This window comes from Patella vulgata, chromosome 2 (genome assembly GCF_932274485.2).
Source record: "Patella vulgata chromosome 2, xgPatVulg1.2, whole genome shotgun sequence".
NCBI classification, from domain to species: domain Eukaryota; kingdom Metazoa; phylum Mollusca; class Gastropoda; family Patellidae; genus Patella; species Patella vulgata.
The window spans coordinates 3523136-3549683 of NC_065880.2; the positions used below are offsets into that span (position 1 = coordinate 3523136).

A 26548-nucleotide genomic window follows, 5' to 3' on the forward strand; every position below is an offset into this window, starting at 1 on the left:
GGTTTCCTCCCACTGCTAAACACCCCTACGCACAAGCGAATTATTGAAATAAAATTGAACCATATGTTAGTCCCGAAATGACCTGGTTTGTGTCAAGTGGATGTTAAACCCCATCTCTCTCTCTTTTTTCTAACACTCTCCAAACAATAAGCTGTAAAAATAATAATATAGTGTTGAAAAGTAATTGAAAAAAATGTTAGGGAAATAAAAGGCCTTAGTAGAGATTGCTTTAGATTATTTTTTGTAACATTTAATAGAAATAGAATTTTATGAAGTATTTAGATAGAAGTTGAAGGATCATATCATTCCGATAAAAGTTAATCAGTTCTAGAGTGATCTTTTAAATTAAAGTAAAAACCATAGAGTCTGATGTGGTTCAACTTTCACGACATTTAATGAAACTGTAGAAGTGATTTTAGATAAAAGCTTTTTATTCATGTAGTATTTGAGTAATCTTTTAACGTAAATTCACTTAGTGTATGTATTCAGCATCGCAGTTGCACAATTAACTCCTTCTATGACCTTTGAACTTACTCAAAAAAACGTAAATTAAGATATTTTAACAATACTACTTGTTGCACAATTAACTCCTTCTATGACCTTTGAACTTACTCAAAAAAACGTAAATTAAGATATTTTAACAATACTACTTGTATTTTAATTGGTTGAGTTTACAAAATTCTGCTCGTGACCAATGAAATGAGTGTATTATTAAAATATCTTTAGTTATGTTTCATGCAGGACGGAGGCTAGTCATTCGGATGATACGAAAAACCGAGGTCCCGTGTACACATTGGAGTGCACGTAAAAGATCCATTGTCAGTTGGAATTCGAGATCAGAGTAGGCCGTAGTGCCGCTGTGCAGGCAAAATTTCCCTCATAGCACACTGTATGGTGACTGCCCGCCTTCATTAGCCCAGTCAGAGCAGAACAGTAGGACGTTAAACCCCATTTCATTTCATTTTGTTATGTTTCGAGACAGAGGTCTGCGGTCTAATACATGTATTAAGAATTAACTATGTTTTGGCCGAATGTATTTGAAAATAACTGTGCCTAAGCCTACGCATCACTCTATTTGCATAGTCCGTTATTTGTTGGTTCGTTCGTTCGTTCATCAGTAAATTTGACTTTGAACACATTTTGTCTTATCTATGCAGCTCTGTTAACTTGCGCTTTCGGTGATGTGTTATTTATAACAATAAAATCAGGTTATTAATGATTTAGTTTAAACAAAATATAAAATGAAACTAAATAAATCTATAATATTATTAAATTGTTGTTTAAATTTGTATTATTATATTTTAACTTGTTAATAATTTTAATTTACAAAATATTTTCTGAATTTTATTTTTTTTAATTTGAATCTTTTTAATGTATTTTAAATATTGTTTGCATGACCTGTAGTAATTGACAATTATTAATAATATTAACTTATTTTAAAATGAAATAAATCAAAGAAATTTTAAGATCAACAACAATTGATATTAAAAATCTAAAGTTTTAGCCTATGAATGAAAAACAGAAACGTACTATTTTTGTTTTTGATAAGAAAGAGTGAAAAAGCCTAATAACGAATAATGTCTCATTACATAGAGAGAAAAAAAAAATGAAGGAAAAAAAAAAAAATCAGTGAATGAAATAATTCAAATAAGAGTGATTTTGTTTCAGGACCCCAACGAGAGGGCAGTCAGTGGTCACCAATGAGATATCAACAGCATGGAGGATCCAATTATATGGGAAATATGCCGCCTGGCGCTCCTGGTACTCCACCTATGGGTCCGTATGGACAGCCAATGATGTCAAGGCAAGGTCATCCGAGAATGAAAGGTCTAAAGGTAGGTTTAGAAAATAGTAATTGCTTTTATTTTCAAATTAAATAAAAAAAATTTAAGAATAATGACACAGTCATGAAGCTTGTTTATTTGGGGAATGAATTTCGGTATGTAATTTTTGGGTGGTGTGAGGAGTGGGGGGGCAGAGAAGACCCTTGGAAGTTCTTCTAGCTCAGTTTTGGCTTCTCAGTATGCGTTCATCTTGCAGGATTCAGAGATTGGAAACAAGAAATAACCATGTGTTTGTCTCTATATCCAGAATATCGTGTTGATGAGACATTAATTAAACCATTCGATATTATTCTTCTCTTCGGTATGCGGGTTTGGGTGGCAGGATGGTTTATGATCAGAAGTTCTGTTATTAAGTCAACTGGCGTGGTTCCAATTCCCAGCTTGTACGTGACAAGGACTAGGGTCGCCGGTCCAACCTTGTAGGTTTTCTCTGGGTCCTCTGGTTTCCTCGACTGCTAAAGACCCCTACGCGCATGCGAATTATAGAAATAAAATTGAACTGTTATTTGCAAAATGACAAGAGATTGTGTGTAGTGGAGTTAAATCCTCTCGGTTTTTGAATGTAATTGTATAAGATTACCATTCAACAAGAAGAATTACTCTGGTGTATAATACAGAGCCCTGCGACATTACCTCCCTTGCATTGATCAGATTTTCGGGGAATTTGTTCAGAATAATAAACAGATTATTAATATCTATAGTTATTTTTTAGTTGCTAGTTTTGTAGAATTAAAGCTAGTGTAGAGGCTTGGTTAGTTTGTAGATTTAGAAATATAGTTATTTTCTTCAGTTTAATTTTAGAATTTAGAATAACAATTGTATATGAATATATATTGATTCTGAAACTAGTATTTTTGATGCATACTCTTCATTCTTCCAATAGAGCCGTGGTGTCAACCTTTTTGATTTACTCTTGGTTCCGTGGTATCCTCCCCTCGCTTCATTCCTCCCATGGAGGCACGGTGTCTAACTCTGTGATATCCTCCACACTCTTCAATCCTATAGAGCCATGGTGTCTAACCTCTTGGTTCTGTGATATGTTCCCTCTGTGATATGCTCCCTCTGTCAAAACTTGTCTATACATGTGAATTATTAAAAAAAGGATATGCCTTGTGTTAATCCCACCTCTCTCGCTCTCCATTCCGGTGTCCCATCAACCCGATTCTCTCTGTCCCCCTCTGTCTTTCTCTCCCACCCTGTCTGTGATCCTCCCTCTATCTCTTGGAATCTACATCTAGTTAATTATGTATTACAAGTTCCATGAATTGTCCTCCTCCCAATTCCATGGATCATCCCCACCCCCCTACCCTCTCCAATTGCCTTGTTTCTACCTAAATATATATCAACTACATGTATCTGGAGCTAGAAACCGCCCCCCCCCCCCTCTCCACTTTCCCACAATTTGATGGGTTATTAGTGTAGTGATGTTCCCTGACTATCTACAGCTAAAACAAACCGCTAAATATAAAAGATACCAATTCTTTGTATGCTAAAGTAGATTGCTTTAAGAATAACATCAGGGGGAGTTAACTGAACAGCAGAAGAAACTAACAGCTGTTACATATACTCCCTCTGATGATTGACAAAACGTTTCGATTTATTGTGCTCGGTAGCAAATAGTCTTGGTCACCCAGAACCTCCTGGTCTTCAACGTACTGAGGGTCTGGGACTGTTGTCAAAATTTGACAAAAAGTTCCATTGCCCATGCGTAACCAGAAGTTTGGTTTTTAATGTGGTTGATTATCCAGTATCTCTGGCAAAGTCAAGTAAGAGTTGAGCCCCTCCCACAATAAATCCCATAATTCTTGCAATAATATAAACAAACACCAATCGTGACGATGAATTAGGATTAATTTTAAAAAAACATATTTGACCCATGAACATGAAGAGAAATTTTACAATAAAAGAATTAGGCGTGTTGGATATTGAACAGGCAATGCAATCAAATGGTTTTTTTTGAAATAGCATTCTTAAATTAATTTCATGGGCTTCAACATCTTGTTTTAGGACTAGTTACCTCCCTTAGACTTTGTCTATGATAATGTAAAAGACTGGATAATCTAGCCAATGACCTATTCTCATATGTTGACAACACATCCAGACTAATATTTGTAGAATATTTATCTGGATGATAGAGACTAATAGATATGTAGTCTATTTGTTTAGAAGACATTTAGAATTTGATTTCTCTTTCTAATCAAAATATTGTATTTCAGAATTGATTTTATTTATTATAATTTCTGTATAATTTTCTCTCTGTTGTGTTTGAGATTATGCATCATATATATATATATATATATAAATTATAATTTGAATTTGTTTATTTTTTTTCTATCAAGTGAAACAGTCTGCTGCATTGTCTTTTACCAAGACATTTTTTAAAAAGTTCTTGTTTTCCTCCAAATCAAACAAAATATCATCAATGGTTTTAGTCAAAACCGCTTTTTAAATTCGATTTGGGAAAACACAAACTTTTTTTTATTTTTGTGTATGGCAGTGATTGAAAATGAGGCCTATTAGTAGGCCTGAATATATGGATTGATGCTATTAATAGATGCAGAGTAGTGTAGTTAGTCTAGAAGCTAGTTTCTAAACAAAGGTCTTTGGCTTTTTGGTTATCTTATCAGCTAGCCGTAGAATACCATTTATTTATTTATTTTTTTTACAACATAGATTTCTTAATTTATGGTGATCTTTTCTTTAGCTAGCTTTTGAATTGCGTTGTTTTTTATGGTGCTTTTTGCTGTTCTTTTGCAGCAGAAGGCCTTGTTACAACCATGTGTTAGTAATCAGTCTAGGAAAGAAATACCTTTTCCACCCGATACGATAGAAGGCGTCCAACCACCCCTTATCAAACGTCGTCGTCTAACCAGCAAAGACCTAGGTTAGTTCAAACAAAAATTACAAAAAAAAATAAAAAAAATAAAAATAACTGGGCTCAAAATTAACGTGGTTTGGTTACAAATTACTCCCCACTTGAAAGTAAAAATATTTGAAATTAAATTATTCTGTCAGTTTAATTATAGATTTGATATTTCGTGGGAAAATATTTTATACTTAGCAATTAAATTAAAAATTTATAATTTATTAGAATGGAAACTGATTTGTGATCAAACCTTTTAAATTCGAGCCCCTATTGACCTCGTTACATTTTCATTTCTCATTTTACAATTCTTCATTTTTCATCTTCTGTCATTAAATTGTCACAAAGTTGCTCAAATTAAAATTTCTGCCGTTTTTCGAACCACATAAGCTTTATGCTGCAAAGGACGGGCTTGTAAAAAGTAACTTGTATATATTTATTATTATTATTATTATTCATAATGTGAAAAAACAAATTTCCAGCTTTTCTATATATAGTATTTTTACAGAACTCAAGTTTTTTTTGTTTTTTTTTTGTTTTCTGTTTACTGGAGAAAAAAAAAGATCCAAAAAAAAAAAAAAAAAAAAAAAATTGAAATGAGATTTTTCATATTTTGTAGATTTTTATGTTTCAATTTTAGCAGCTGAATGTTGATTTATTTTTTGACTGCAGAAGTTTTGTAGAATTTTTATGAAATGAAATATTTTTTATCTATATATGGTTAACGTCTGTGATCGTTATTTGATGATGGAACTATGAATCTCTGAATATCGGTCCATAAATGGTTCAGTTCCTTTCAGTATTTACAAGATACGATGAATTAAAAATTGGTCGAAATTCACGGTCGACAATTTGGGTACAGTTGAGTCAGTAGAGACCAGTAGGGCCAATGTCCAAGCAACATTTCCCTCATAGAACACTGCATGGCTATTGTCCGTCTTCATTAGTCCAGGCAGGACAGAGGAGTTGACAGGACAACAGTCTAGTTAATCAGATGGGATGGAAAACCGAGCTCCCATGTACACATTGGCATGCACGTATAAGATCCCTTGACAGTTGGAATTCGATATAAGAGTAGGCTGTAGTGCTGCTGCCCAGGCAAAATTCCTCTCATAGCACAAGGTACGGTGTATGCTCCGTCTTCACTGGCCGAGTTGTAGAATTACAGTAGGACGTTAAACCCCATTATGTTTTTAAGACTCGATGCCCCAAATTTCCCTCGTAGAACACTGCCAGGTGTATCATGCCCATTTTCATTAACCCCAGATGGTGCAAACAACAAAGTAGGACGTTAAACCCCATTTCATTTCCCAGACTCGATATGCCCCAAACTTGATTTTGTGTGTAGAAAATAGTGTTTCTGTTTATAGATGGGTAGTGCCCCTGTAAGATCCTTAAGCAATTTAGGGTCGATAAATTAGGGTCAATGACGATAAAACTGTGTCCCCTAACACTAGTCTTAAAATACTGAATTAGATGTTTTATTGTGAAATGATTAGGCGTGCAGGTTAAAGATCTCTTGGTAGTTGGAATTCTACGAAATAGGTGGAAACACTATTGTTCAGATAAAGTTACCCTCGAAGCCCAGTGTATGCCCAGTTGGTGCAAAAAAGTAGTATATTAAACTCCCATTTCATTTAATTTCCTTAACTGTCCATTCCACAAGCTGCTAAATTTGTTGGGACTTACCGTAGGAAATAAGATTCTACAAATTTTCTGCACGACAAACGATCCACGGTCATCGTAAAACATAACCTCAGATGAGAAATAACTTATGTCTTTATTTCTTTTTTTAGGACCAATAGAAGCCTGGCGTCTTATGATGGCCCTGAAATCTGGATTATTAACAGAAAGCACCTGGGCTCTGGATACACTTAATATATTACTATTTGACGATTCAACCGTGTCTTATTTCAATTTGAGTCACTTGCCAGGATTACTAGATGTCCTCTTAGAACATTTCCGTAAATGTATTTTGGAAGTTTTTGCCGAACTCAAAGATACCGACAGTGTTGATGACGATGTTGGGGATTTCGAAATATCTCCAGAAGAATCGGAAAAGAAACTTGATTGTGAAAATTATACGTTGATAACGCGCGATGGAAAAGCTGTACACATTGAGGAAGAGTCGAAAGACGCGTGGATGGTCAAACCCAAAACTTGGGATAAGGATAATCAGGAGTTTCTGCCGACAGATCATTTCGCGTACGGAGCGGGAAACCTGAGTCATATCATTACAAAAATGGAGAGCGAAAAAACTAATTCCTTACTTAGCAAGTTGTTTTCCAAACATCTTGGAACGCATAAAGACAAACGAAAAGTGTTTACGAAGGACGTTGCTGTGTGCGAGGACGAAAACATTGTCAGCGATCACGAAGAGAAGATGGACACTTCGGAAATCTCCATGGATACAACATTATCTCCTATTAAACAGGAGGAGAATCCAACTGTGCGTAACGATTTTATTAAAATTGAAAAACAGGAGTGTGAAATGGAACATGGTGATTTGAAAGACCACGAAGAGCGTAAAACTGAAGTGGATGAACAAATCTTGAAGAAAGAGGAGATGGACGAGGATACAAAAAGCGAGAACAAAACGGAGGCGAAGGATAGCGAATCGAAGGATAGCGAGGCGAAGGATAGCGAGCCAATGGATAGCGAAGTGAAGGATAGCGAACCAATGGATAGCGAAGTGAAGGATAGCGAGCCGAAGGGTATTGAAGCGAAGGATGAGGTAAAGGATAGCGAGGCAAAGGATACTGAACAGAAAGTTAGCGACGCGAAAGATAGCGATAGCGAGGCAAAGGACAGTGAACTGAAAGTTAGCGATTCAGCGGATGACGAGTCGAAAATTAACAATGCGAAAGTTAGCGATTCGAAAGATAGCACCGACGAGAGTAAAAATGAGAACGGAACATCTGATGGTGATAAATCAGACAATTCAACGCTGCCGTTTGTCGAACTCGTAACTTACCCGAAAACGGAAATAGAAACAATGGGTGCATTAGCAATGATCAACAGGCCGCAAGCTGTTAGCGATTTGGAGGAGGAGTCTTACGAACATGACACGCCACCTTTGTACAACGTAGTCAACGCCCACGAGGAATTGGCCAGACGGTGTATATGTATTTCTAATATCTTCCGAAGCTTGTCTTGTATCCCCGGTAACGGTCTTGAACTTTCCCGCCACTCAGGTCTCATGAGCACCCTGGGTAAACTTTTACTGCTGCACCATAAACATCTACCTCGGTCTAAAAATCACCGTTTTGGCGACGAATGGGAATCAGATGACGCTGAGGAATCAGTAAAGGAAGGAGAGTGGTGGTGGTCTTGTTTAGACGCTTTACGCGAGAATACGCTAGTCATATTCGCTAATATTTGTGGAAAATTAAAACTCTCGGATTTTCCCGAACACATTTGCTTCCCTATATTAGACGGATTATTACACTGGGTAGTGTGTTCCTCGTCTTGTGCGCGCGACCCCATGCCGAACATGCCTCCTAATTCCGTCCTTTCGCCCCAGCGGCTTGTTTTAGAAGCTCTGTGTAAATTGTGTATACATGATGCCAACGTTGATCTGCTGTTGGCAACGCCTCCTTTCGAACGAATGGTAGATCTGTTTGAGACTCTCGTCAAATTATTAGCCAATCGTAAAGAACAGGTTACGCAGGAATTCGCCATAGTTTTATTGTCAGAATTGGTGACTGGTGACTCAAGTATTTCACGAGCGATTGCGCTACAGCATCAGTGCATTTCTCTTCTTGTAGACTTCTTAGAAACAGCTGAACAAAATGCTCACCAGGTGGCCAAGTCACAAGGTATCGTTGTTCTTCAGAATAACCCAGAGTCTATGGGTACGAGTTTAGACATGTTACGGCGTGCCGCCACGATTCTCGTACAGTTAGCTCGAGTGGAAGAGAACAGAACTCTGTTTGTGCATCAACAAAGTAGATTACTAGCGCTTGTGATGTCACAAATATTGGATCAGACCGTGGCGAAGATCCTTTCCGATGTTTTATTTGAATGTTCCCAACTTTCATAGCCGTTTCATCTCACTTTATTAATTATTGATAAAAAAAACTATTTTAACAAAAAAACAATTTCAGCGACTTTGTGTGAAGATCAAACTGAAAAAATATTTAAAGAATATGTGTACAATAGTCGAATTTTTACAAGGTGTGCGACGAAAAAATTATACGCAAGAATTTCTGTTATATATATATATATATATATATTCATGTATATATAAAGTGTGTTGTGGAGAATCTGGTAAAATGCATATCAATGTTCGTTTACAAATAACTAACGGGAAAAGACTAGTAAAATTGGAATGTAAACTTATATATCATGCCTATTTTTTTTCCCCGTAATCATTCATGGCTCATTGTTTATTAAAAAAAAAAATCTTCAACTTACACATGTTGGGTTAGTTGACGGATAATTAAACTTACATATGTAATCAATTGTTGTACATAATTTATATATATATTATCACTGATCGAATAAATGCTGCGTACAGTACAGTGATTATCTCCCTTTAATTCATCGTTTAAACTGCCTTTAATTATTCTATAACTTACATGTAAATAGTGAAAACAGAAAAAGACATTAAAATGATGAATATTCATAAGATCAATTTGTGAATTGACTGTTTATATATATATATATATATATATATATTATATATATATATATATATATAAATATATATTATAGCCAATCAGATTCAAATAATTTGAATATGAGCGAGACTTCCATTTTGTCGTGTAAAGTCATGTATATGTACATGTGAACATTCAGGTGCTGATTTCTGTTCTTTTTTTTTTAATAAGTTTTTTTTTTTTTGCCTCTCGTAAATACGTTATGGTGATTTTCTCTCTTTCCTCATTGTTGTAATATTAAAATCATGTCACCAGAAAATCAGTGATATAAATATATATATATATATATATACATACATATATATATACATTGTGATTGCCATTAAAAAAAAAAAAAATAATACAACGAAGTGTAGTGAAAATTTCTATGTTGTATTGCCATAGAGAGGGTAATGGCACAGCCAGTTATACAATGGGGAGGGTAATGGCACAGCAGTTATACAATGGGGAGGGTAATGGTACAGCACTGTACAATGAGTAGGGTAATGGCACAGCATTTGTACAATGGGGAGGGTAATGGCACAACAGTCATACAATGGGGAGGGCAGTGGCACAGCAGTCATACAATGGGGAGGGCAATGGCACAGCAGCCTTAAAATGGGGAGGGTAATGACACAGCGGTCATACAATGGAGAGGGTAATGGCACAGCAGTCAATTCAATAATTGTAATGGTATAGCAGTAATAAGATAGGAAGGAAAGTGGCACCAAATTTATACATTGGGGAGGGTAATGGTACAAGAGTTACACAATGGGAAGGGTAATGGCACAGCAGTAATGATATACTGGGGAGGAAAGTGGATACAAATGTTATACAATGTGGAGGGTAATGGCACAGCAGTCAATTCAACAGATTGCAATGGTACAGCAGTAATAAAATATGAAGGTGGCACGAAAACTATACAATGGGGAGGGTAATGGCACAGGAGTTCTACAATGTAGAGGGTAATGGCACAGCAGTTATACAATATATAAAAAATATCTGAATTTTCCAAATAAAAACATGGCAAGTCATAGACGGGATACAACCGCAGACACAGGCTAGTCATAGAAACATAGAATGACTCAAACTAAATAAAGAAAAACACAGCTATGAACGTACCAGTAGACCCCAGTGAATACTCAATTGGGATCAAGTGGCTTTTCGCATTTTCTTGGTGTGCCGTTCAAAATTTCGCGGCACACTGGTTGAGAATCACTGCAGTAATGCAATGTTGAAAGTTATACCGCGTTTGTAAGTTGTACATTGGAGAGGGTAATGACACACCGACCGAACAGGAAGCCATTTGAAAAGATAATGTTATAGCAGTAGTGCAACAGAGAGGCTAATGACATAACCTCTGGGATCATTCAATGGGGAGACCCAGTCAAATTATCTGCCCTTGATTGTAGCTTAATTCTACGAACCAATCAAAAATGTACCGTTAACAGAGAGCGAGATAGATGGGGTTTAACGTCCACTCGACACAAACTGGGTAATTTCGGGACTAAAACATGGTTCATATTTATTTCAATAATTTGCTTGGGCGTAGGGTTCTTTAGCAGTGGGAGGAATTATCAGGGAACAGAAATTCGCCCGTGTATCTCATTTTCTCTCACCCGTTACTTCAGTTAAAACTGAATATTTACCACCATTCCAACCCCCCTCTTCATTGCGCATCTATCGTAGCAATGATCTCTGTGTTAGAATAATATTTTGAACGTGTTGAACCAGTTCTATCACATATGTTACAATGACTGACACCAATATTGTCCTTTAATATAGAAATAACATGCGTGACAGCCAAGGGGAGGTAAATCCAATTTTTATGATTTTATAAATTTTACTAAAGTTTGAATTTATACATGTAGTCCGAATAATTTTGGAGCAGAGTAAGGCTGACAAAGGTACCCACCCCACACGGTCAAAAAGCCAAAATATTCCTTTATCAGTGAAAAGATTTACTGGTCTGATATTATTTATTTGGTCACAGCTCACCAAATATTTCTACGCCGTCACCCACGAATGTAGGGCAAAAGTTATTTTTAGTCTTTCTCTCCCTTTCCCTTTTTCCCCCTTTTGCATGGCGATTTTTGTTGATTTTTTGGTGTAGAATCGAAGAAAAGGGTTTGAAAATACATTTTCTTCCAGGTTTTGGTGAAGGATACAAGAGTTGAGAGGTTGGTTAGGTTGAAATGTAGGGCCTGAAATTGCATGTTTACTTGTCTCTACTTCCAGCTTGTGTATCTCAAGTTTTTCATGAAGAACCTCATACGTGCTTTTGGGCAAGTGGTTGCCACATGTTGCTCCATCTGTGGTAGAAATTTAAGCGTTCTACCCGACGAAAATTTGGGAAAAAGTTAGAGCCGGTCTAAGATACGAGAATTAACATTGGAGTCAATGGGGAAATCTTTAGTGATCTGGGGATCGCTAGCCTGGAGGTCGGGTGTTCGGTCCCTGCATTGGCCGAGAAAGTTCATCCAGATTTTCCGGCGTGGTTCTCCCTTGTCAGTGATGCAGGACGGAGGGGCTGACAAGGAAAGCTGTCTAGTCGTTCGGATGGGACGAAAAACCGAGGTCCCGTGTGCACATTGGCGTGCACGTAAAAGATCCCTTGGCAGTTGGAATTCGATATAAGAGTAGGCCGTAGTGCCGCTGTCCGGGCAAAATTTCCCTTATAGCACACTGTATGGCGTATGCCCGTCTTCATTAGCCCAGGTTAGGAGCAGAACAGTAGGACATTAAACCCCATTTCATTTCATTTCATTTCCTAAACTTGAGTTTGCCTATACTTGAGTCATGAGAGCATACTATCAAGGAGTTGGCCCAGGCATAACCAAATCTATGACTTAAACATGAAACTGGACGTACATGGCGAGTTAATGAGACCTACATTCAGAGCTCAATTTGATACTGATATATACCAGACCTATATAATATATATATATATATGTTTGTGAGCTCTCGATAAACACTGCCCTAATATCCCTAATGAATGATTTTACCGCCTTCCGGTACAATACCCCCCCCCCCCCAACACACACACACACAATCGATTTACGACAGTATCAAACAATCACAATAGCCAATAGGCTAATTCTACGTTTCTGCAGACCCTAATTTAAAAATGCTCAAAATAAAGACCGGGTTGTTTCTCTAATTTGCTCCATTTTACTATTGACATGTCTATAGATAAGAGAGAGAGAGAGAGAGAGAGAGAGAGGAGAGAGAGAGAGAGAGAGAGAGGAGAGAGAGAGAGAGAGGGGGCACAAGACTACACGGAGAAAACACACGAGGTTGGATAGGCAAACCTACTCCTTGTCAAGTACATGCGGGGAATCGAGACCACGTCACATGAAAAATGATAACAGTACATTTGTTCAAAGAAATTACAATGAGAAATTTAACTGAAAAACACAATGATTTAAACAGGCTGGAATTTCTGGAGGTACTTTCTCAGTTGACACTGGGATCGAAACCCGGAACATCATACGATGTGAGCTAGTGTCCACACCACACTCAATCAGCAAGCCTTTGCAACATTGACATATTATAGATGGATTGTCCATTATGAAAAACATTGACATATTATAGATCAATTGTCCATTGACTAGTGTTGACATATTCTAGATCGATTGTCCATTGTCAACAACATTGACATATTCTAGATTGATTGTCCATTGACTAGTGTTGACATATTCTAGATCGAATGTCCATTGTCAACAACATTGACATATTATAGATCGATTGCCCATTGTCTATAGTGATGACATATGATAGATTGATTGTCCATTGACTAGTGTTGACATATTATAGATCGATTGCCTACAATAAAATAAATATAAATTGTCAACTATTGAAAGGATTGAATTACGATTTTAGAACTACAATAGGTCCAGCGTGAGAATCGGTTTTCTTATGTATTATGCCAAAATATATCCTTAAAAAATAAAAAAAAAAAAGCCCCCAAAATAAACACGCAACCAAATTTTCTGTTTATGTTCTTTTTCAAAATGGTTTTTAAAATTTCTGGGGTTCGTACTCTTTTTGACAGTTTATAATCACACAATGTACGGTGATCGTTCAACGATGGGTCACATGACTTATCCATCTCACCAAGATGCATCAATGGGCTATCATGAAAGCCACATGTCTGGTAGGAACAAGTCATTTTAACATGTTTTAATTTAAATATCATATCTTACTATTTATATTTATATATCGTTGAGTGTTTTTTTTAAAAAGTTATCATATATTCATCACTCTTTCTCTCTCTCTCTCTTACATATATATATATATAATGTATACGTCTCTCTCTCTCTCCTTTACTAATGTATATATACAAACTGATGGTTGAACTTTGACCTTCATGTAACAATGACCTCTGACCTTAAATGAACTTTTAACGTTGTCTCTTTAAGAGTAGGAATTATTTCTGATCCCGTCATCAACAGATTTAAGTTGTGGGACTTCGATTATCCACCTGTTTGCTATACATCTTTTCAAGGAACAAAATTTTTATTTTCACACATACACAACCAATGAAGGGTCAAATATTAAGCTATGGGCAGACAAGCATTTTTTTTTTTTTTTTGCCCTATCGCGAATGGGCACACAAAGCGATCGTCTTACGAGCGTACGCCACTCTGCGAGTAAATTAAGTGGATCATGTGACTTGTAAAAAAGTAAGATTCTTCTCCTTTGGTCAGACTCCATGCTTAGGCAGCCAAGGCCACCATTTTCAGATCATGTGATATCAATGATGTCTCCGATTGCCAGAACAATATACGCTAGACACGAGCAAATTGATTGCAGACGTAGAATATTCAGGCGTAAATATCTAACATTGTAGATACAGGCAATCGGTCGGGCGAATGATTTGCCAAGCAGGATCATCATTGGCGTGAACATTCACACTGGCAAATTTTTTCGAACAATTTTAAAAATCCGGGCGATCTGGCGAAAAGATATGCTCATCTGCCCTAGGTTTTACTAAAATATGCGTAAAATACGAAGCATAAAACTTTAATTTAAATTACAAATTACTGTGACAAGGTTTTCTTTTATATCGGCACTTAAAATGACTCGGTGTTCAAATTCATAGTTCAAATGTTCAAATAATCAATTCCTTGACTTTTAGAGGTTTTTCATCAGTTTGTAAAATACATTGCTTTATTGTATAACAAATTTAAAAACAAAAGTAGATGTGGAACAGAACCGTAACCTATTAATAACTTCATAACATTTAATTAACATTGTGAGGATGGATAAAGGGAGGTCACCCATTATAACCCATATTTTAACATTGTGAGGATGGATAAAGGGAGGTCACCCATTATAACCCATATTTTAACGTTGTGTGGCATCATGTTGTAATTGGAGTTAAAGATTAAATTATTACATGGGGTTATACTTATAGTATAATGGTTCTAATAAAACTAAAATAAACTACTAACCAATAAAAATGCCTTTTATTTTTTTGTTATAAATTGTTCGGTAAATGTTTATAACGACTAGACAATATTATTGTCTAAAAGATATAAATATTGATTATTCATCAAAGTTTCCTAGTTTAAATATTGCCATAGTTACGATAGTAAATTAAAGAATTTGCCTTAGTATGCATAAAAAAACTGCCTTAGTGAAGAAGGAATTACTGTTTCAATTCCACGAATTTCGAGCCCTGAAATTGTGATGTGATTAAGTTGAATTTAATTTGTTTTGGTGAAGCGTCTTCTAAATTTAGAATTTTAGACTTATGTTGATAAAGACGAGATGTTGAGTGTGGGTTATTCCTAGTGTTGTGAAGACCATTGGAACAAAATTTTGAACTATAAAAAAACAGAACGAAATAGGATCTGCGTTTTAATCAAATTGCTTTACAGTTATTTAATAACATTTTGTAACACGTCACGTTTCCAAGTTAATGAGAACTATACATGTATACTTGTCATTAACTTGAAAATGTGACCTTTATATATTACAAAACGCGGTTATTAAATAACAGAGAAGTAGTTATATCCAGATATACCTTGTGTTATGTTATCAATAATTAACATGTAGATGTCATTTAAATAAAATTGTATAAACGTAATTTTAGGCTTTATTTTCATCTAGGTTTAATTCATTTAAATTATATTAAAAAATAGTCATGTTATTATTCTCATCTTTCTAAATGCTTATTTGTAGATGCTTCATTTCTAAGCACTTTAAAACGTTCGGTTGTATATTTATATTTAGGGGGGGGTTGGTTCCTGAATGGTTAGCGTGCGCGCACTGTATCATAAAGTCTGTCATTGAGTCAACTGGCGTGGTTTCGAATCCCCGGTTGTACGGGACAAGGAGTAGGGTCGCCTGTCTCGTGAGTTTTCTCTGGGTCCTCCGGTTTCCTCCCACTGCTAAAGACCCCTATGCGCAAGCGAATTATCGAAATAAAATTAAACCATATGTTAGTCTCGAAATGACCTAGTTTGTGTCGAGTGGACGTTAAACCCCATCTCTCTCTCTCTCTCTCTTTTATAGTTAGAATAATGTACCGGTAATGTTGAAAACTTATTGGATGAAATAGTAATTTATTATTCTTGGTCTTTCAAAATGCTACTTTAACAATGATCTATCTGTAAGCACTTACCCAACCTGGGTTTTCTCTGGGTCCTCTGGTTTCCTCCCACTGCTAAACACCCCTACGCACAAGCGAATTATTGAAATAAAATTGAACCATATGTTAGTCCCGAAATGACCTGGTTTGTGTCAAGTGGATGTTAAACCCCATCTCTCTCTCTTTTTTTTTCTAACACTCTCAAAAAAATAAGCTGTAAAAATAATAATATAGTGTTGAAAAGTAATTGAACAAAATGTTAGGGAAATAAAAGGCCTTAGAAGAGATTGCTTTAGATTCTTTTTTGTAACATTTAATAGAAATAGAATTTTATGAATTATTTAGATAGAAGTTGAAGGATCATATCATTCCGATAAAAGTTAATCAGTTCTAGAGTGATCTTTTAAATTAAAGTAAAAACCATAGAGTCTGATGTGGTTCAACTTTCACAACATTTAATGAAACTGTAGAAGTGATTTTAGATAAAAGCTTTTTATTCATGTAGTATTTGAGTAATCTTTTAACGTAAATTCACTTAATGTATGTATTCAGCATCGCAGTTGCACAATTAACTCCTTCTATGACCTTTGAACTTACTCAAAAAAAACGTAAATTAAGATATTTTAACAATACTACTTGTATTTTAATTGGTTGAGTTTACAAAATTCTGCTCGTGACCAATGAAATGAGTGTATTATTAAAATATCTTTAGTTATGTTTCATGCAGGACGGAGGCTAGTCATTCGGATGATACGAAAAACCGAGGTCCCGTGTACACATTGGAGTGCACGTAAAAGATCCATTGTCAGTTGGAATTCGAGATCAGAGTAGGCCGTAGTGCCGCTGTGCAGGCAAAATTTCCCTCATAGCACACTGTATGGTGACGGCCCGCCTTCATTAGCCCAGTCGGAGCAGAACAGTAGGACGTTAAACCCCATTTCATTTTGTTATGTTTCGAGACAGAGGTCTGCGGTCTAATACATGTATTAAGAATTAACTATGTTTTGGCCGAATGTATTTGAAAATAACTGTGCCTAAGCCTACGCATCACTCTATTTGCATAGTCAGTTATTTGTTGGTTCGTTCGTTCGTTCGTTCATCAGTAAATTTGACTTCGAACACATTTTGTCTTATCTATGCAGCTCTGTTAACTTGCGCTTTCGGTGATGTGTTATTTTTAACAATAAAATCAGGTTATTAATGATTTAGTTTAAACAAAATATAAAATGAAACTAAATAAATCTATAATATTATTAAATTGTTGTTTAAATTTGTATTATTATATTTTAACTTGTTAATAATTTTAATTTACAAAATATTTTCTGAATTTTATTTTTTTTAATTTGAATCTTTTTAATGTATTTTAAATATTGTTTGCATGACCTGTAGTAATTGACAATTATTAATAATATTAACTTATTTTAAAATGAAATAAATCAAAGAAATTTTAAGATCAACAACAATTGATATTAAAAATCTAAAGTTTTAGCCTATGAATGAAAAACAGAAACGTACTATTTTTGTTTTTGATAAGAAAGAGTGAAAAAGCCTAATAACGAATAATGTCTCATTACATAGAAAGAAAAAAAAATGAAGGAAAAAAAAAAAAATCAGTGAATGAAATAATTCAAATAAGAGTGATTTTGTTTCAGGACCCCAACGAGAGGGCAGTCAGTGGTCACCAATGAGATATCAACAGCATGGAGGATCCAATTATATGGGAAATATGCCGCCTGGCGCTCCTGGTACTCCACCTATGGGTCCGTATGGACAGCCAATGATGTCAAGGCAAGGTCATCCGAGAATGAAAGGTCTAAAGGTAGGTTTAGAAAATAGTAATTGCTTTTATTTTCAAATTAAATAAAAAAAATTTAAGAATAATGACACAGTCATGAAGCTTGTTTATTTGGGGAATGAATTTCGGTATGTAATTTTTGGGTGGTGTGAGGAGTGGGGGGGGGCAGAGAAGACCCTTGGAAGTTCTTCTAGCTCAGTTTTGGCTTCTCAGTATGCGTTCATCTTGCAGGATTCAGAGATTGGAAACAAGAAATAACCATGTGTTTGTCTCAATATATCCAGAATATCGTGTTGATGAGACATTAATTAAACCATTCGATATTATTCTTCTCTTCGGTATGCGGGTTTGGGTGGCAGAATGGTTTATGATCAGAAGTTCTGTTATTAAGTCAACTGGTGTGGTTCCAATTCCCAGCTTGTACGTGACAAGGACTAGGGTCGCCGGTCCAACCTTGTAGGTTTTCTCTGGGTCCTCTGGTTTCCTCGACTGCTAAAGACCCCTACGCGCATGCGAATTATAGAAATAAAATTGAACTGTTATTTGCAAAATGACAAGAGATTGTGTGTAGTGGAGTTAAATCCTCTCGGTTTTTGAATGTAATTGTATAAGATTACCATTCAACAAGAAGAATTACTCTGGTGTATAAGACAGAGCCCTGCGACATTACCTCCCTTGCATTGATCAGATTTTCGGGGAATTTGTTCAGAATAATAAACAGATTATTAATATCTATAGTTATTTTTTAGTTGCTAGTTTTGTAGAATTAAAGCTAGTGTAGAGGCTTGGTTAGTTTGTAGATTTAGAAATATAGTTATTTTCTTCAGTTTAATTTTAGAATTTAGAATAACAATTGTATATGAATATATATTGATTCTGAAACTAGTATTTTTGATGCATACTCTTCATTCTCCCAATAGAGCCGTGGTGTCAACCTTTTTGATTTACTCTTGGTTCCGTGGTATCCTCCCCTCTCTTCATTCCTCCCATGGAGGCACGGTGTCTAACTCTGTGATATCCTCCACACTCTTCAATCCTATAGAGCCATGGTGTCTAACCTCTTGGTTCTGTGATATGTTCCCTCTGTGATATGCTCCCTCTGTCAAAACTTGTCTATACATGTGAATTATTAAAAAAAGGATATGCCTTGTGTTAATCCCACCTCTCTCGCTCTCCATTCCGGTGTCCCATCAACCCGATTCTCTCTGTCCCCCTCTGTCTTTCTCTCCCACCCTGTCTGTGATCCTCCCTCTATCTCTTGGAATCTACATCTAGTTAATTATGTATTACAAGTTCCATGAATTGTCCTCCTCCCAATTCCATGGATCATCCCCACCCCCCTACCCTCTCCAATTGCCTTGTTTCTACCTAAATATATATCAACTACATATATCTGGAGCTAGAAACCGTCCCCCCCCCCACCCTCTCCACTTTCCCACAATTTGATGGGTTATTAGTGTAGTGATGTTCCCTGACTATCTACAGCTAAAACAAACGGCTAAATATAAAAGATACCAATTCTTTGTATGCTAAAGTAGATTGCTTTAAGAATAACATCAGGGGGAGTTAACTGAACAGCAGAAGAAACTAACAGCTGTTACATATACTCCCTCTGATGATTGACAAAACGTTTCGATTTATTGTGCTCGGTAGCAAATAGTCTTGGTCACCCAGAACCTCCTAGTCTTCAACGTACTGAGGGTCTGGGACTGTTGTCAAAATTTGACAAAAAGTTCCATTGCCCATGCGTAACCAGAAGTTTGGTTTTTAATGTGGTTGATTATCCAGTATCTCTGGCAAAGTCAAGTAAGAGTTGAGCCCCTCCCACAATAAATCCCATAATTCTTGCAATAATATAAACAAACACCAATCGTGACGATGAATTAGGATTAATTTTAAAAAAACATATTTGACCCATGAACATGAAGAGAAATTTTACAATAAAAGAATTAGGCGTGTTGGATATTGAACAGGCAATGCAATCAAATGGTTTTTTTTGAAATAGCATTCTTAAATTAATTTCATGGGCTTCAACATCTTGTTTTAGGACTAGTTACCTCCCTTAGACTTTGTCTATGATAATGTAAAAGACTGGATAATCTAGCCAATGACCTATTCTCATATGTTGACAACACATCCAGACTAATATTTGTAGAATATTTATCTGGATGATAGAGACTAATAGATATGTAGTCTATTTGTTTAGAAGACATTTAGAATTTGATTTCTCTTTCTAATCAAAATATTGTATTTCAGAATTGATTTTATTTATTATAATTTCTGTATAATTTTCTCTCTGTTGTGTTTGAGATTATGCATCATATATATATATATATATATAAATTATAATTTGAATTTGTTTATTTTTTTTCTATCAAGTGAAACAGTCTGCTGCATTGTCTTTTACCAAGACATTTTTTAAAAAGTTCTTGTTTTCCTCCAAATCAAACAAAATATCATCAATGGTTTTAGTCAAAACCGCTTTTTAAATTCGATTTGGGAAAACACAAACTTTTTTTTATTTTTGTGTATGGCAGTGATTGAAAATGAGGCCTATTAGTAGGCCTGAATATATGGATTGATGCTATTAATAGATGCAGAGTAGTGTAGTTAGTCTAGAAGCTAGTTTCTAAACAAAGGTCTTTGGCTTTTTGGTTATCTTATCAGCTAGCCGTAGAATACCATTTATTTATTTATTTTTTTTACAACATAGATTTCTTAATTTATGGTGATCTTTTCTTTAGCTAGCTTTTGAATTGCGTTGTTTTTTATGGTGCTTTTTGCTGTTCTTTTGCAGCAGAAGGCCTTGTTACAACCATGTGTTAGTAATCAGTCTAGGAAAGAAATACCTTTTCCACCCGATACGATAGAAGGCGTCCAACCACCCCTTATCAAACGTCGTCGTCTAACCAGCAAAGACCTAGGTTAGTTCAAACAAAAATTACAAAAAAAAATAAAAAAAATAAAAATAACTGGGCTCAAAATTAACGTGGTTTGGTTACAAATTACTCCCCACTTGAAAGTAAAAATATTTGAAATTAAATTATTCTGTCAGTTTAATTATAGATTTGATATTTCGTGGGAAAATATTTTATACTTAGCAATTAAATTAAAAATTTATAATTTATTAGAATGGAAACTGATTTGTGATCAAACCTTTTAAATTCGAGCCCCTATTGACCTCGTTACATTTTCATTTCTCATTTTACAATTCTTCATTTTTCATCTTCTGTCATTAAATTGTCACAAAGTTGCTCAAATTAAAATTTCTGCCGTTTTTCGAACCACATAAGCTTTATGCTGCAAAGGACGGGCTTGTAAAAAGTAACTTGTATATATTTATTATTATTATTATTATTATTCATAATGTGAAAAAACAAATTTCCAGCTTTTCTATATATAGTATTTTTACAGAACTCAAGTTTTTTTTGTTTTTTTTTTGTTTTCTGTTTACTGGAGAAAAAAAAAGATCCAAAAAAAAAAAAAAAAAAAAAAAATTGAAATGAGATTTTTCATATTTTGTAGATTTTTATGTTTCAATTTTAGCAGCTGAATGTTGATTTATTTTTTGACTGCAGAAGTTTTGTAGAATTTTTATGAAATGAAATATTTTTTATCTATATATGGTTAACGTCTGTGATCGTTATTTGATGATGGAACTATGAATCTCTGAATATCGGTCCATAAATGGTTCAGTTCCTTTCAGTATTTACAAGATACGATGAATTAAAAATTGGTCGAAATTCACGGTCGACAATTTGGGTACAGTTGAGTCAGTAGAGACCAGTAGGGCCAATGTCCAAGCAACATTTCCCTCATAGAACACTGCATGGCTATTGTCCGTCTTCATTAGTCCAGGCAGGACAGAGGAGTTGACAGGACAGCTGTCGAGTTAATCAGATGGGATGGAAAACCGAGCTCCCATGTACACATTGGCATGCACGTATAAGATCCCTTGGCAGTTGGAATTCGATATAAGAGTAGGCTGTAGTGGTGCTGCCCAGGCAAAATTCCTCTCATAGCACAATGTACGGTGTATGCCCGTCTTCACTGGCCGAGTTGTAGAATTACAGTAGGACGTTAAACCCCATTATGTTTTTAAGACTCGATGCCCCAACTTTCCCTCGTAGAACACTGCCAGGTGTATCATGCCCATTTTCATTAACCCCAGATGGTGCAAACAACAAAGTAGGACGTTAAACCCCATTTCATTTCCTAGACTCGATATGCCCCAAACTTTATTTTGTGTGTAGAAAATAGTGTTTCTGTTTATAGATGGGTAGTGCCCCTGTAAGATCCTTAAGCAATTTAGGGTCGATAAATTAGGGTCAATGACGCTAAAACTGTGTCCCCTAACACTAGTCTTAAAATACTGAATTAGATGTTTTATTGTGAAATGATTAGGCGTGCAGGTTAAAGATCTCTTGGTAGTTGGAATTCTACGAAATAGGTGGAAACACTATTGTTCAGATAAAGTTACCCACGAAGCCCAGTGTATGCCCAGTTGGTGCAAAAAAGTAGTATATTAAACTCCCATTTCATTTAATTTCCTTAACTGTCCATTCCACAAGCTGCTAAATTTGTTGGGACTTACCGTAGGAAATAAGATTCTACAAATTTTCTGCACGACAAACGATCCACGGTCATCGTAAAACATAACCTCAGATGAGAAATAACTTATGTCTTTATTTCTTTTTTTAGGACCAATAGAAGCCTGGCGTCTTATGATGGCCCTGAAATCTGGATTATTAACAGAAAGCACCTGGGCTCTGGATACACTTAATATATTACTATTTGACGATTCAACCGTGTCTTATTTCAATTTGAGTCACTTGCCAGGATTACTAGATGTCCTCTTAGAACATTTCCGTAAATGTATTTTGGAAGTTTTTGCTGAACTCAAAGATACCGACAGTGTTGATGACGATGTTGGGGATTTCGAAATATCTCCAGAAGAATCGGAAAAGAAACTTGATTGTGAAAATTATACGTTGATAACGCGCGATGGAAAAGCTGTACACATTGAGGAAGAGTCGAAAGACGCGTGGATGGTCAAACCCAAAACTTGGGATAAGGATAATCAGGAGTTTCTGCCGACAGATCATTTCGCGTACGGAGCGGGAAACCTGAGTCATATCATTACAAAAATGGAGAGCGAAAAAACTAATTCCTTACTTAGCAAGTTGTTTTCCAAACATCTTGGAACGCATAAAGACAAACGAAAAGTGTTTACGAAGGACGTTGCTGTGTGCGAGGACGAAAACATTGTCAGCGATCACGAAGAGAAGATGGACACTTCGGAAATCTCCATGGATACAACATTATCTCCTATTAAACAGGAGGAGAATCCAACTGTGCGTAACGATTTTATTAAAATTGAAAAACAGGAGTGTGAAATGGAACATGGTGATTTGAAAGACCACGAAGAGCGTAAAACTGAAGTGGATGAACAAATCTTGAAGAAAGAGGAGATGGACGAGGATACAAAAAGCGAGAACAAAACGGAGGGGAAGGATAGCGAATCGAAGGATAGCAAATCGAAGGATAGCGAGGCGAAGGATAGCGAGGCGAAGGATAGCGAGCCAATGGATAGCGAAGTGAAGGATAGCGAACCAATGGATAGCGAAGTGAAGGATAGCGAGCCGAAGGGTATTGAAGCGAAGGATGAGGTAAAGGATAGCGAGGCAAAGGATACTGAACAGAAAGTTAGCGACGCGAAAGATAGCGATAGCGAGGCAAAGGACAGTGAACTGAAAGTTAGCGATTCAGCGGATGACGAGTCGAAAATTAACAATGCGAAAGTTAGCGATTCGAAAGATAGCACCGACGAGAGTAAAAATGAGAACGGAACATCTGATGGTGATAAATCAGACAATTCAACGCTGCCGTTTGTCGAACTCGTAACTTACCCGAAAACGGAAATAGAAACAATGGGTGCATTAGCAATGATCAACAGGCCGCAAGCTGTTAGCGATTTGGAGGAGGAGTCTTACGAACATGACACGCCACCTTTGTACAACGTAGTCAACGCCCACGAGGAATTGGCCAGACGGTGTATATGTATTTCTAATATCTTCCGAAGCTTGTCTTGTATCCCCGGTAACGGTCTTGAACTTTCCCGCCACTCAGGTCTCATGAGCACCCTGGGTAAACTTTTACTGCTGCACCATAAACATCTACCTCGGTCTAAAAATCACCGTTTTGGCGACGAATGGGAATCAGATGACGCTGAGGAATCAGTAAAGGAAGGAGAGTGGTGGTGGTCTTGTTTAGACGCTTTACGCGAGAATACGCTAGTCATATTCGCTAATATTTGTGGAAAATTAAAACTCTCGGATTTTCCCGAACACATTTGCTTCCCTATATTAGACGGATTATTACACTGGGTAGTGTGTTCCTCGTCTTGTGCGCGCGACCCCATGCCGAACATGCCTCCTAATTCCGTCCTTTCGCCCCAGCGGCTTGTTTTAGAAGCTCTGTGTAAATTGTGTATACATGATGCCAACGTTGATCTGCTGTTGGCAACGCCTCCTTTCGAACGAATGGTAGATCTGTTTGAGACTCTCGTCAAATTATTAGCCAATCGTAAAGAACAGGTTACGCAGGAATTCGCCATAGTTTTATTGTCAGAATTGGTGACTGGTGACTCAAGTATTTCACGAGCGATTGCGCTACAGCATCAGTGCATTTCTCTTCTTGTAGACTTCTTAGAAACAGCTGAACAAAATGCTCACCAGGTGGCCAAGTCACAAGGTATCGTTGTTCTTCAGAATAACCCAGAGTCTATGGGTACGAGTTTAGACATGTTACGGCGTGCCGCCACGATTCTCGTACAGTTAGCTCGAGTGGAAGAGAACAGAACTCTGTTTGTGCATCAACAAAGTAGATTACTAGCGCTTGTGATGTCACAAATATTGGATCAGACCGTGGCGAAGATCCTTTCCGATGTTTTATTTGAATGTTCCCAACTTTCATAGCCGTTTCATCTCACTTTATTAATTATTGATAAAAAAAACTATTTTAACAAAAAAACAATTTCAGCGACTTTGTGTGAAGATCAAACTGAAAAAATATTTAAAGAATATGTGTACAATAGTCGAATTTTTACAAGGTGTGCGACGAAAAAATTATACGCAAGAATTTCTGTTATATATATATATATATATATTCATGTATATATAAAGTGTGTTGTGGAGAATCTGGTAAAATGCATATCAATGTTCGTTTACAAATAACTAACGGGAAAAGACTAGTAAAATTGGAATGTAAACTTATATATCATGCCTATTTTTTTTTCCCCGTAATCATTCATGGCTCATTGTTTATTAAAAAAAAAAATCTTCAACTTACACATGTTGGGTTAGTTGACGGATAATTAAACTTACATATGTAATCAATTGTTGTACATAATTTATATATATATTATCACTGATCGAATAAATGCTGCGTACAGTACAGTGATTATCTCCCTTTAATTCATCGTTTAAACTGCCTTTAATTATTCTATAACTTACATGTAAATAGTGAAAACAGAAAAAGACATTAAAATGATGAATATTCATAAGATCAATTTGTGAATTGACTGTTTATATATATATATATATATATATATATATATATATATATATATATATATATAAATATATTATAGCCAATCAGATTCAAATAATTTGAATATGAGCGAGACTTCCATTTTGTCGTGTAAAGTCATGTATATGTACATGTGAACATTCAGGTGCTGATTTCTGTTCTTTTTTTTTTAATAAGTTTTTTTTTTTTGCCTCTCGTAAATACGTTATGGTGATTTTCTCTCTTTCCTCATTGTTGTAATATTAAAATCATGTCACCAGAAAATCAGTGATATAAATATATATATATATATATACATACATATATATATACATTGTGATTGCCATTAAAAAAAAAAAAAATAATACAACGAAGTGTAGTGAAAATTTCTATGTTGTATTGCCATAGAGAGGGTAATGGCACAGCCAGTTATACAATGGGGAGGGTAATGGCACAGCAGTTATACAATGGGGAGGGTAATGGTACAGCACTGTACAATGAGTAGGGTAATGGCACAGCATTTGTACAATGGGGAGGGTAATGGCACAACAGTCATACAATGGGGAGGGTAATGGCACAGCAGTCATACAATGGGGAGGGCAGTGGCACAGCAGTCATACAATGGGGAGGGCAATGGCACAGCAGCCTTAAAATGGGGAGGGTAATGACACAGCGGTCATACAATGGAGAGGGTAATGGCACAGCAGTCAATTCAATAATTGTAATGGTATAGCAGTAATAAGATAGGAAGGAAAGTGGCACCAAATTTATACATTGGGGAGGGTAATGGTACAAGAGTTACACAATGGGGAGGGTAATGGCACAGCAGTAATGATATACTGGGGAGGAAAGTGGATACAAATGTTATACAATGTGGAGGGTAATGGCACAGCAGTCAATTCAACAGATTGCAATGGTACAGCAGTAATAAAATATGAAGGTGGCACGAAAACTATACAATGGGGAGGGTAATGGCACAGGAGTTCTACAATGTAGAGGGTAATGGCACAGCAGTTATACAATATATAAAAAATATCTGAATTTTCCAAATAAAAACATGGCAAGTCATAGACGGGATACAACCGCAGACACAGGCTAGTCATAGAAACATAGAATGACTCAAACTAAATAAAGAAAAACACAGCTATGAACGTACCAGTAGACCCCAGTGAATACTCAATTGGGATCAAGTGGCTTTTCGCATTTTCTTGGTGTGCCGTTCAAAATTTCGCGGCACAC

At 36.0% G+C, this 26548-nt stretch overlaps 1 protein-coding gene across 10 annotated transcripts in view; it reads left to right on the forward strand.

Annotated features, from left to right (window-relative positions):
- The window catches only part of LOC126811363 (trithorax group protein osa), an 89848-nt gene extending 64501 nt beyond the window's left edge, over positions 1-25347 (forward strand). For 3 of the 10 annotated variants that reach the window (XM_056098860.1, XM_056098862.1, XM_056098863.1), the window contains 4 exons: positions 1669-1835; positions 4602-4728; positions 6504-7339; positions 23293-25347. In XM_056098860.1, the coding sequence (XP_055954835.1) occupies positions 1669-1835; positions 4602-4728; positions 6504-7339; positions 23293-24717 (2555 nt within the window). In that variant the 3' untranslated portion in view covers positions 24718-25347. Of the gene's footprint in view, positions 1-1668; positions 1836-4601; positions 4729-6503; positions 9344-13355; positions 13504-17597; positions 17765-20537; positions 20665-22441 lie in introns of those variants that run through there. The other 7 variants (XM_056098861.1, XM_056098864.1, XM_056098865.1 and 4 more) reach the window with 7 other exon arrangements.
- Positions 25348-26548: the final 1201 nt, after the last annotated feature.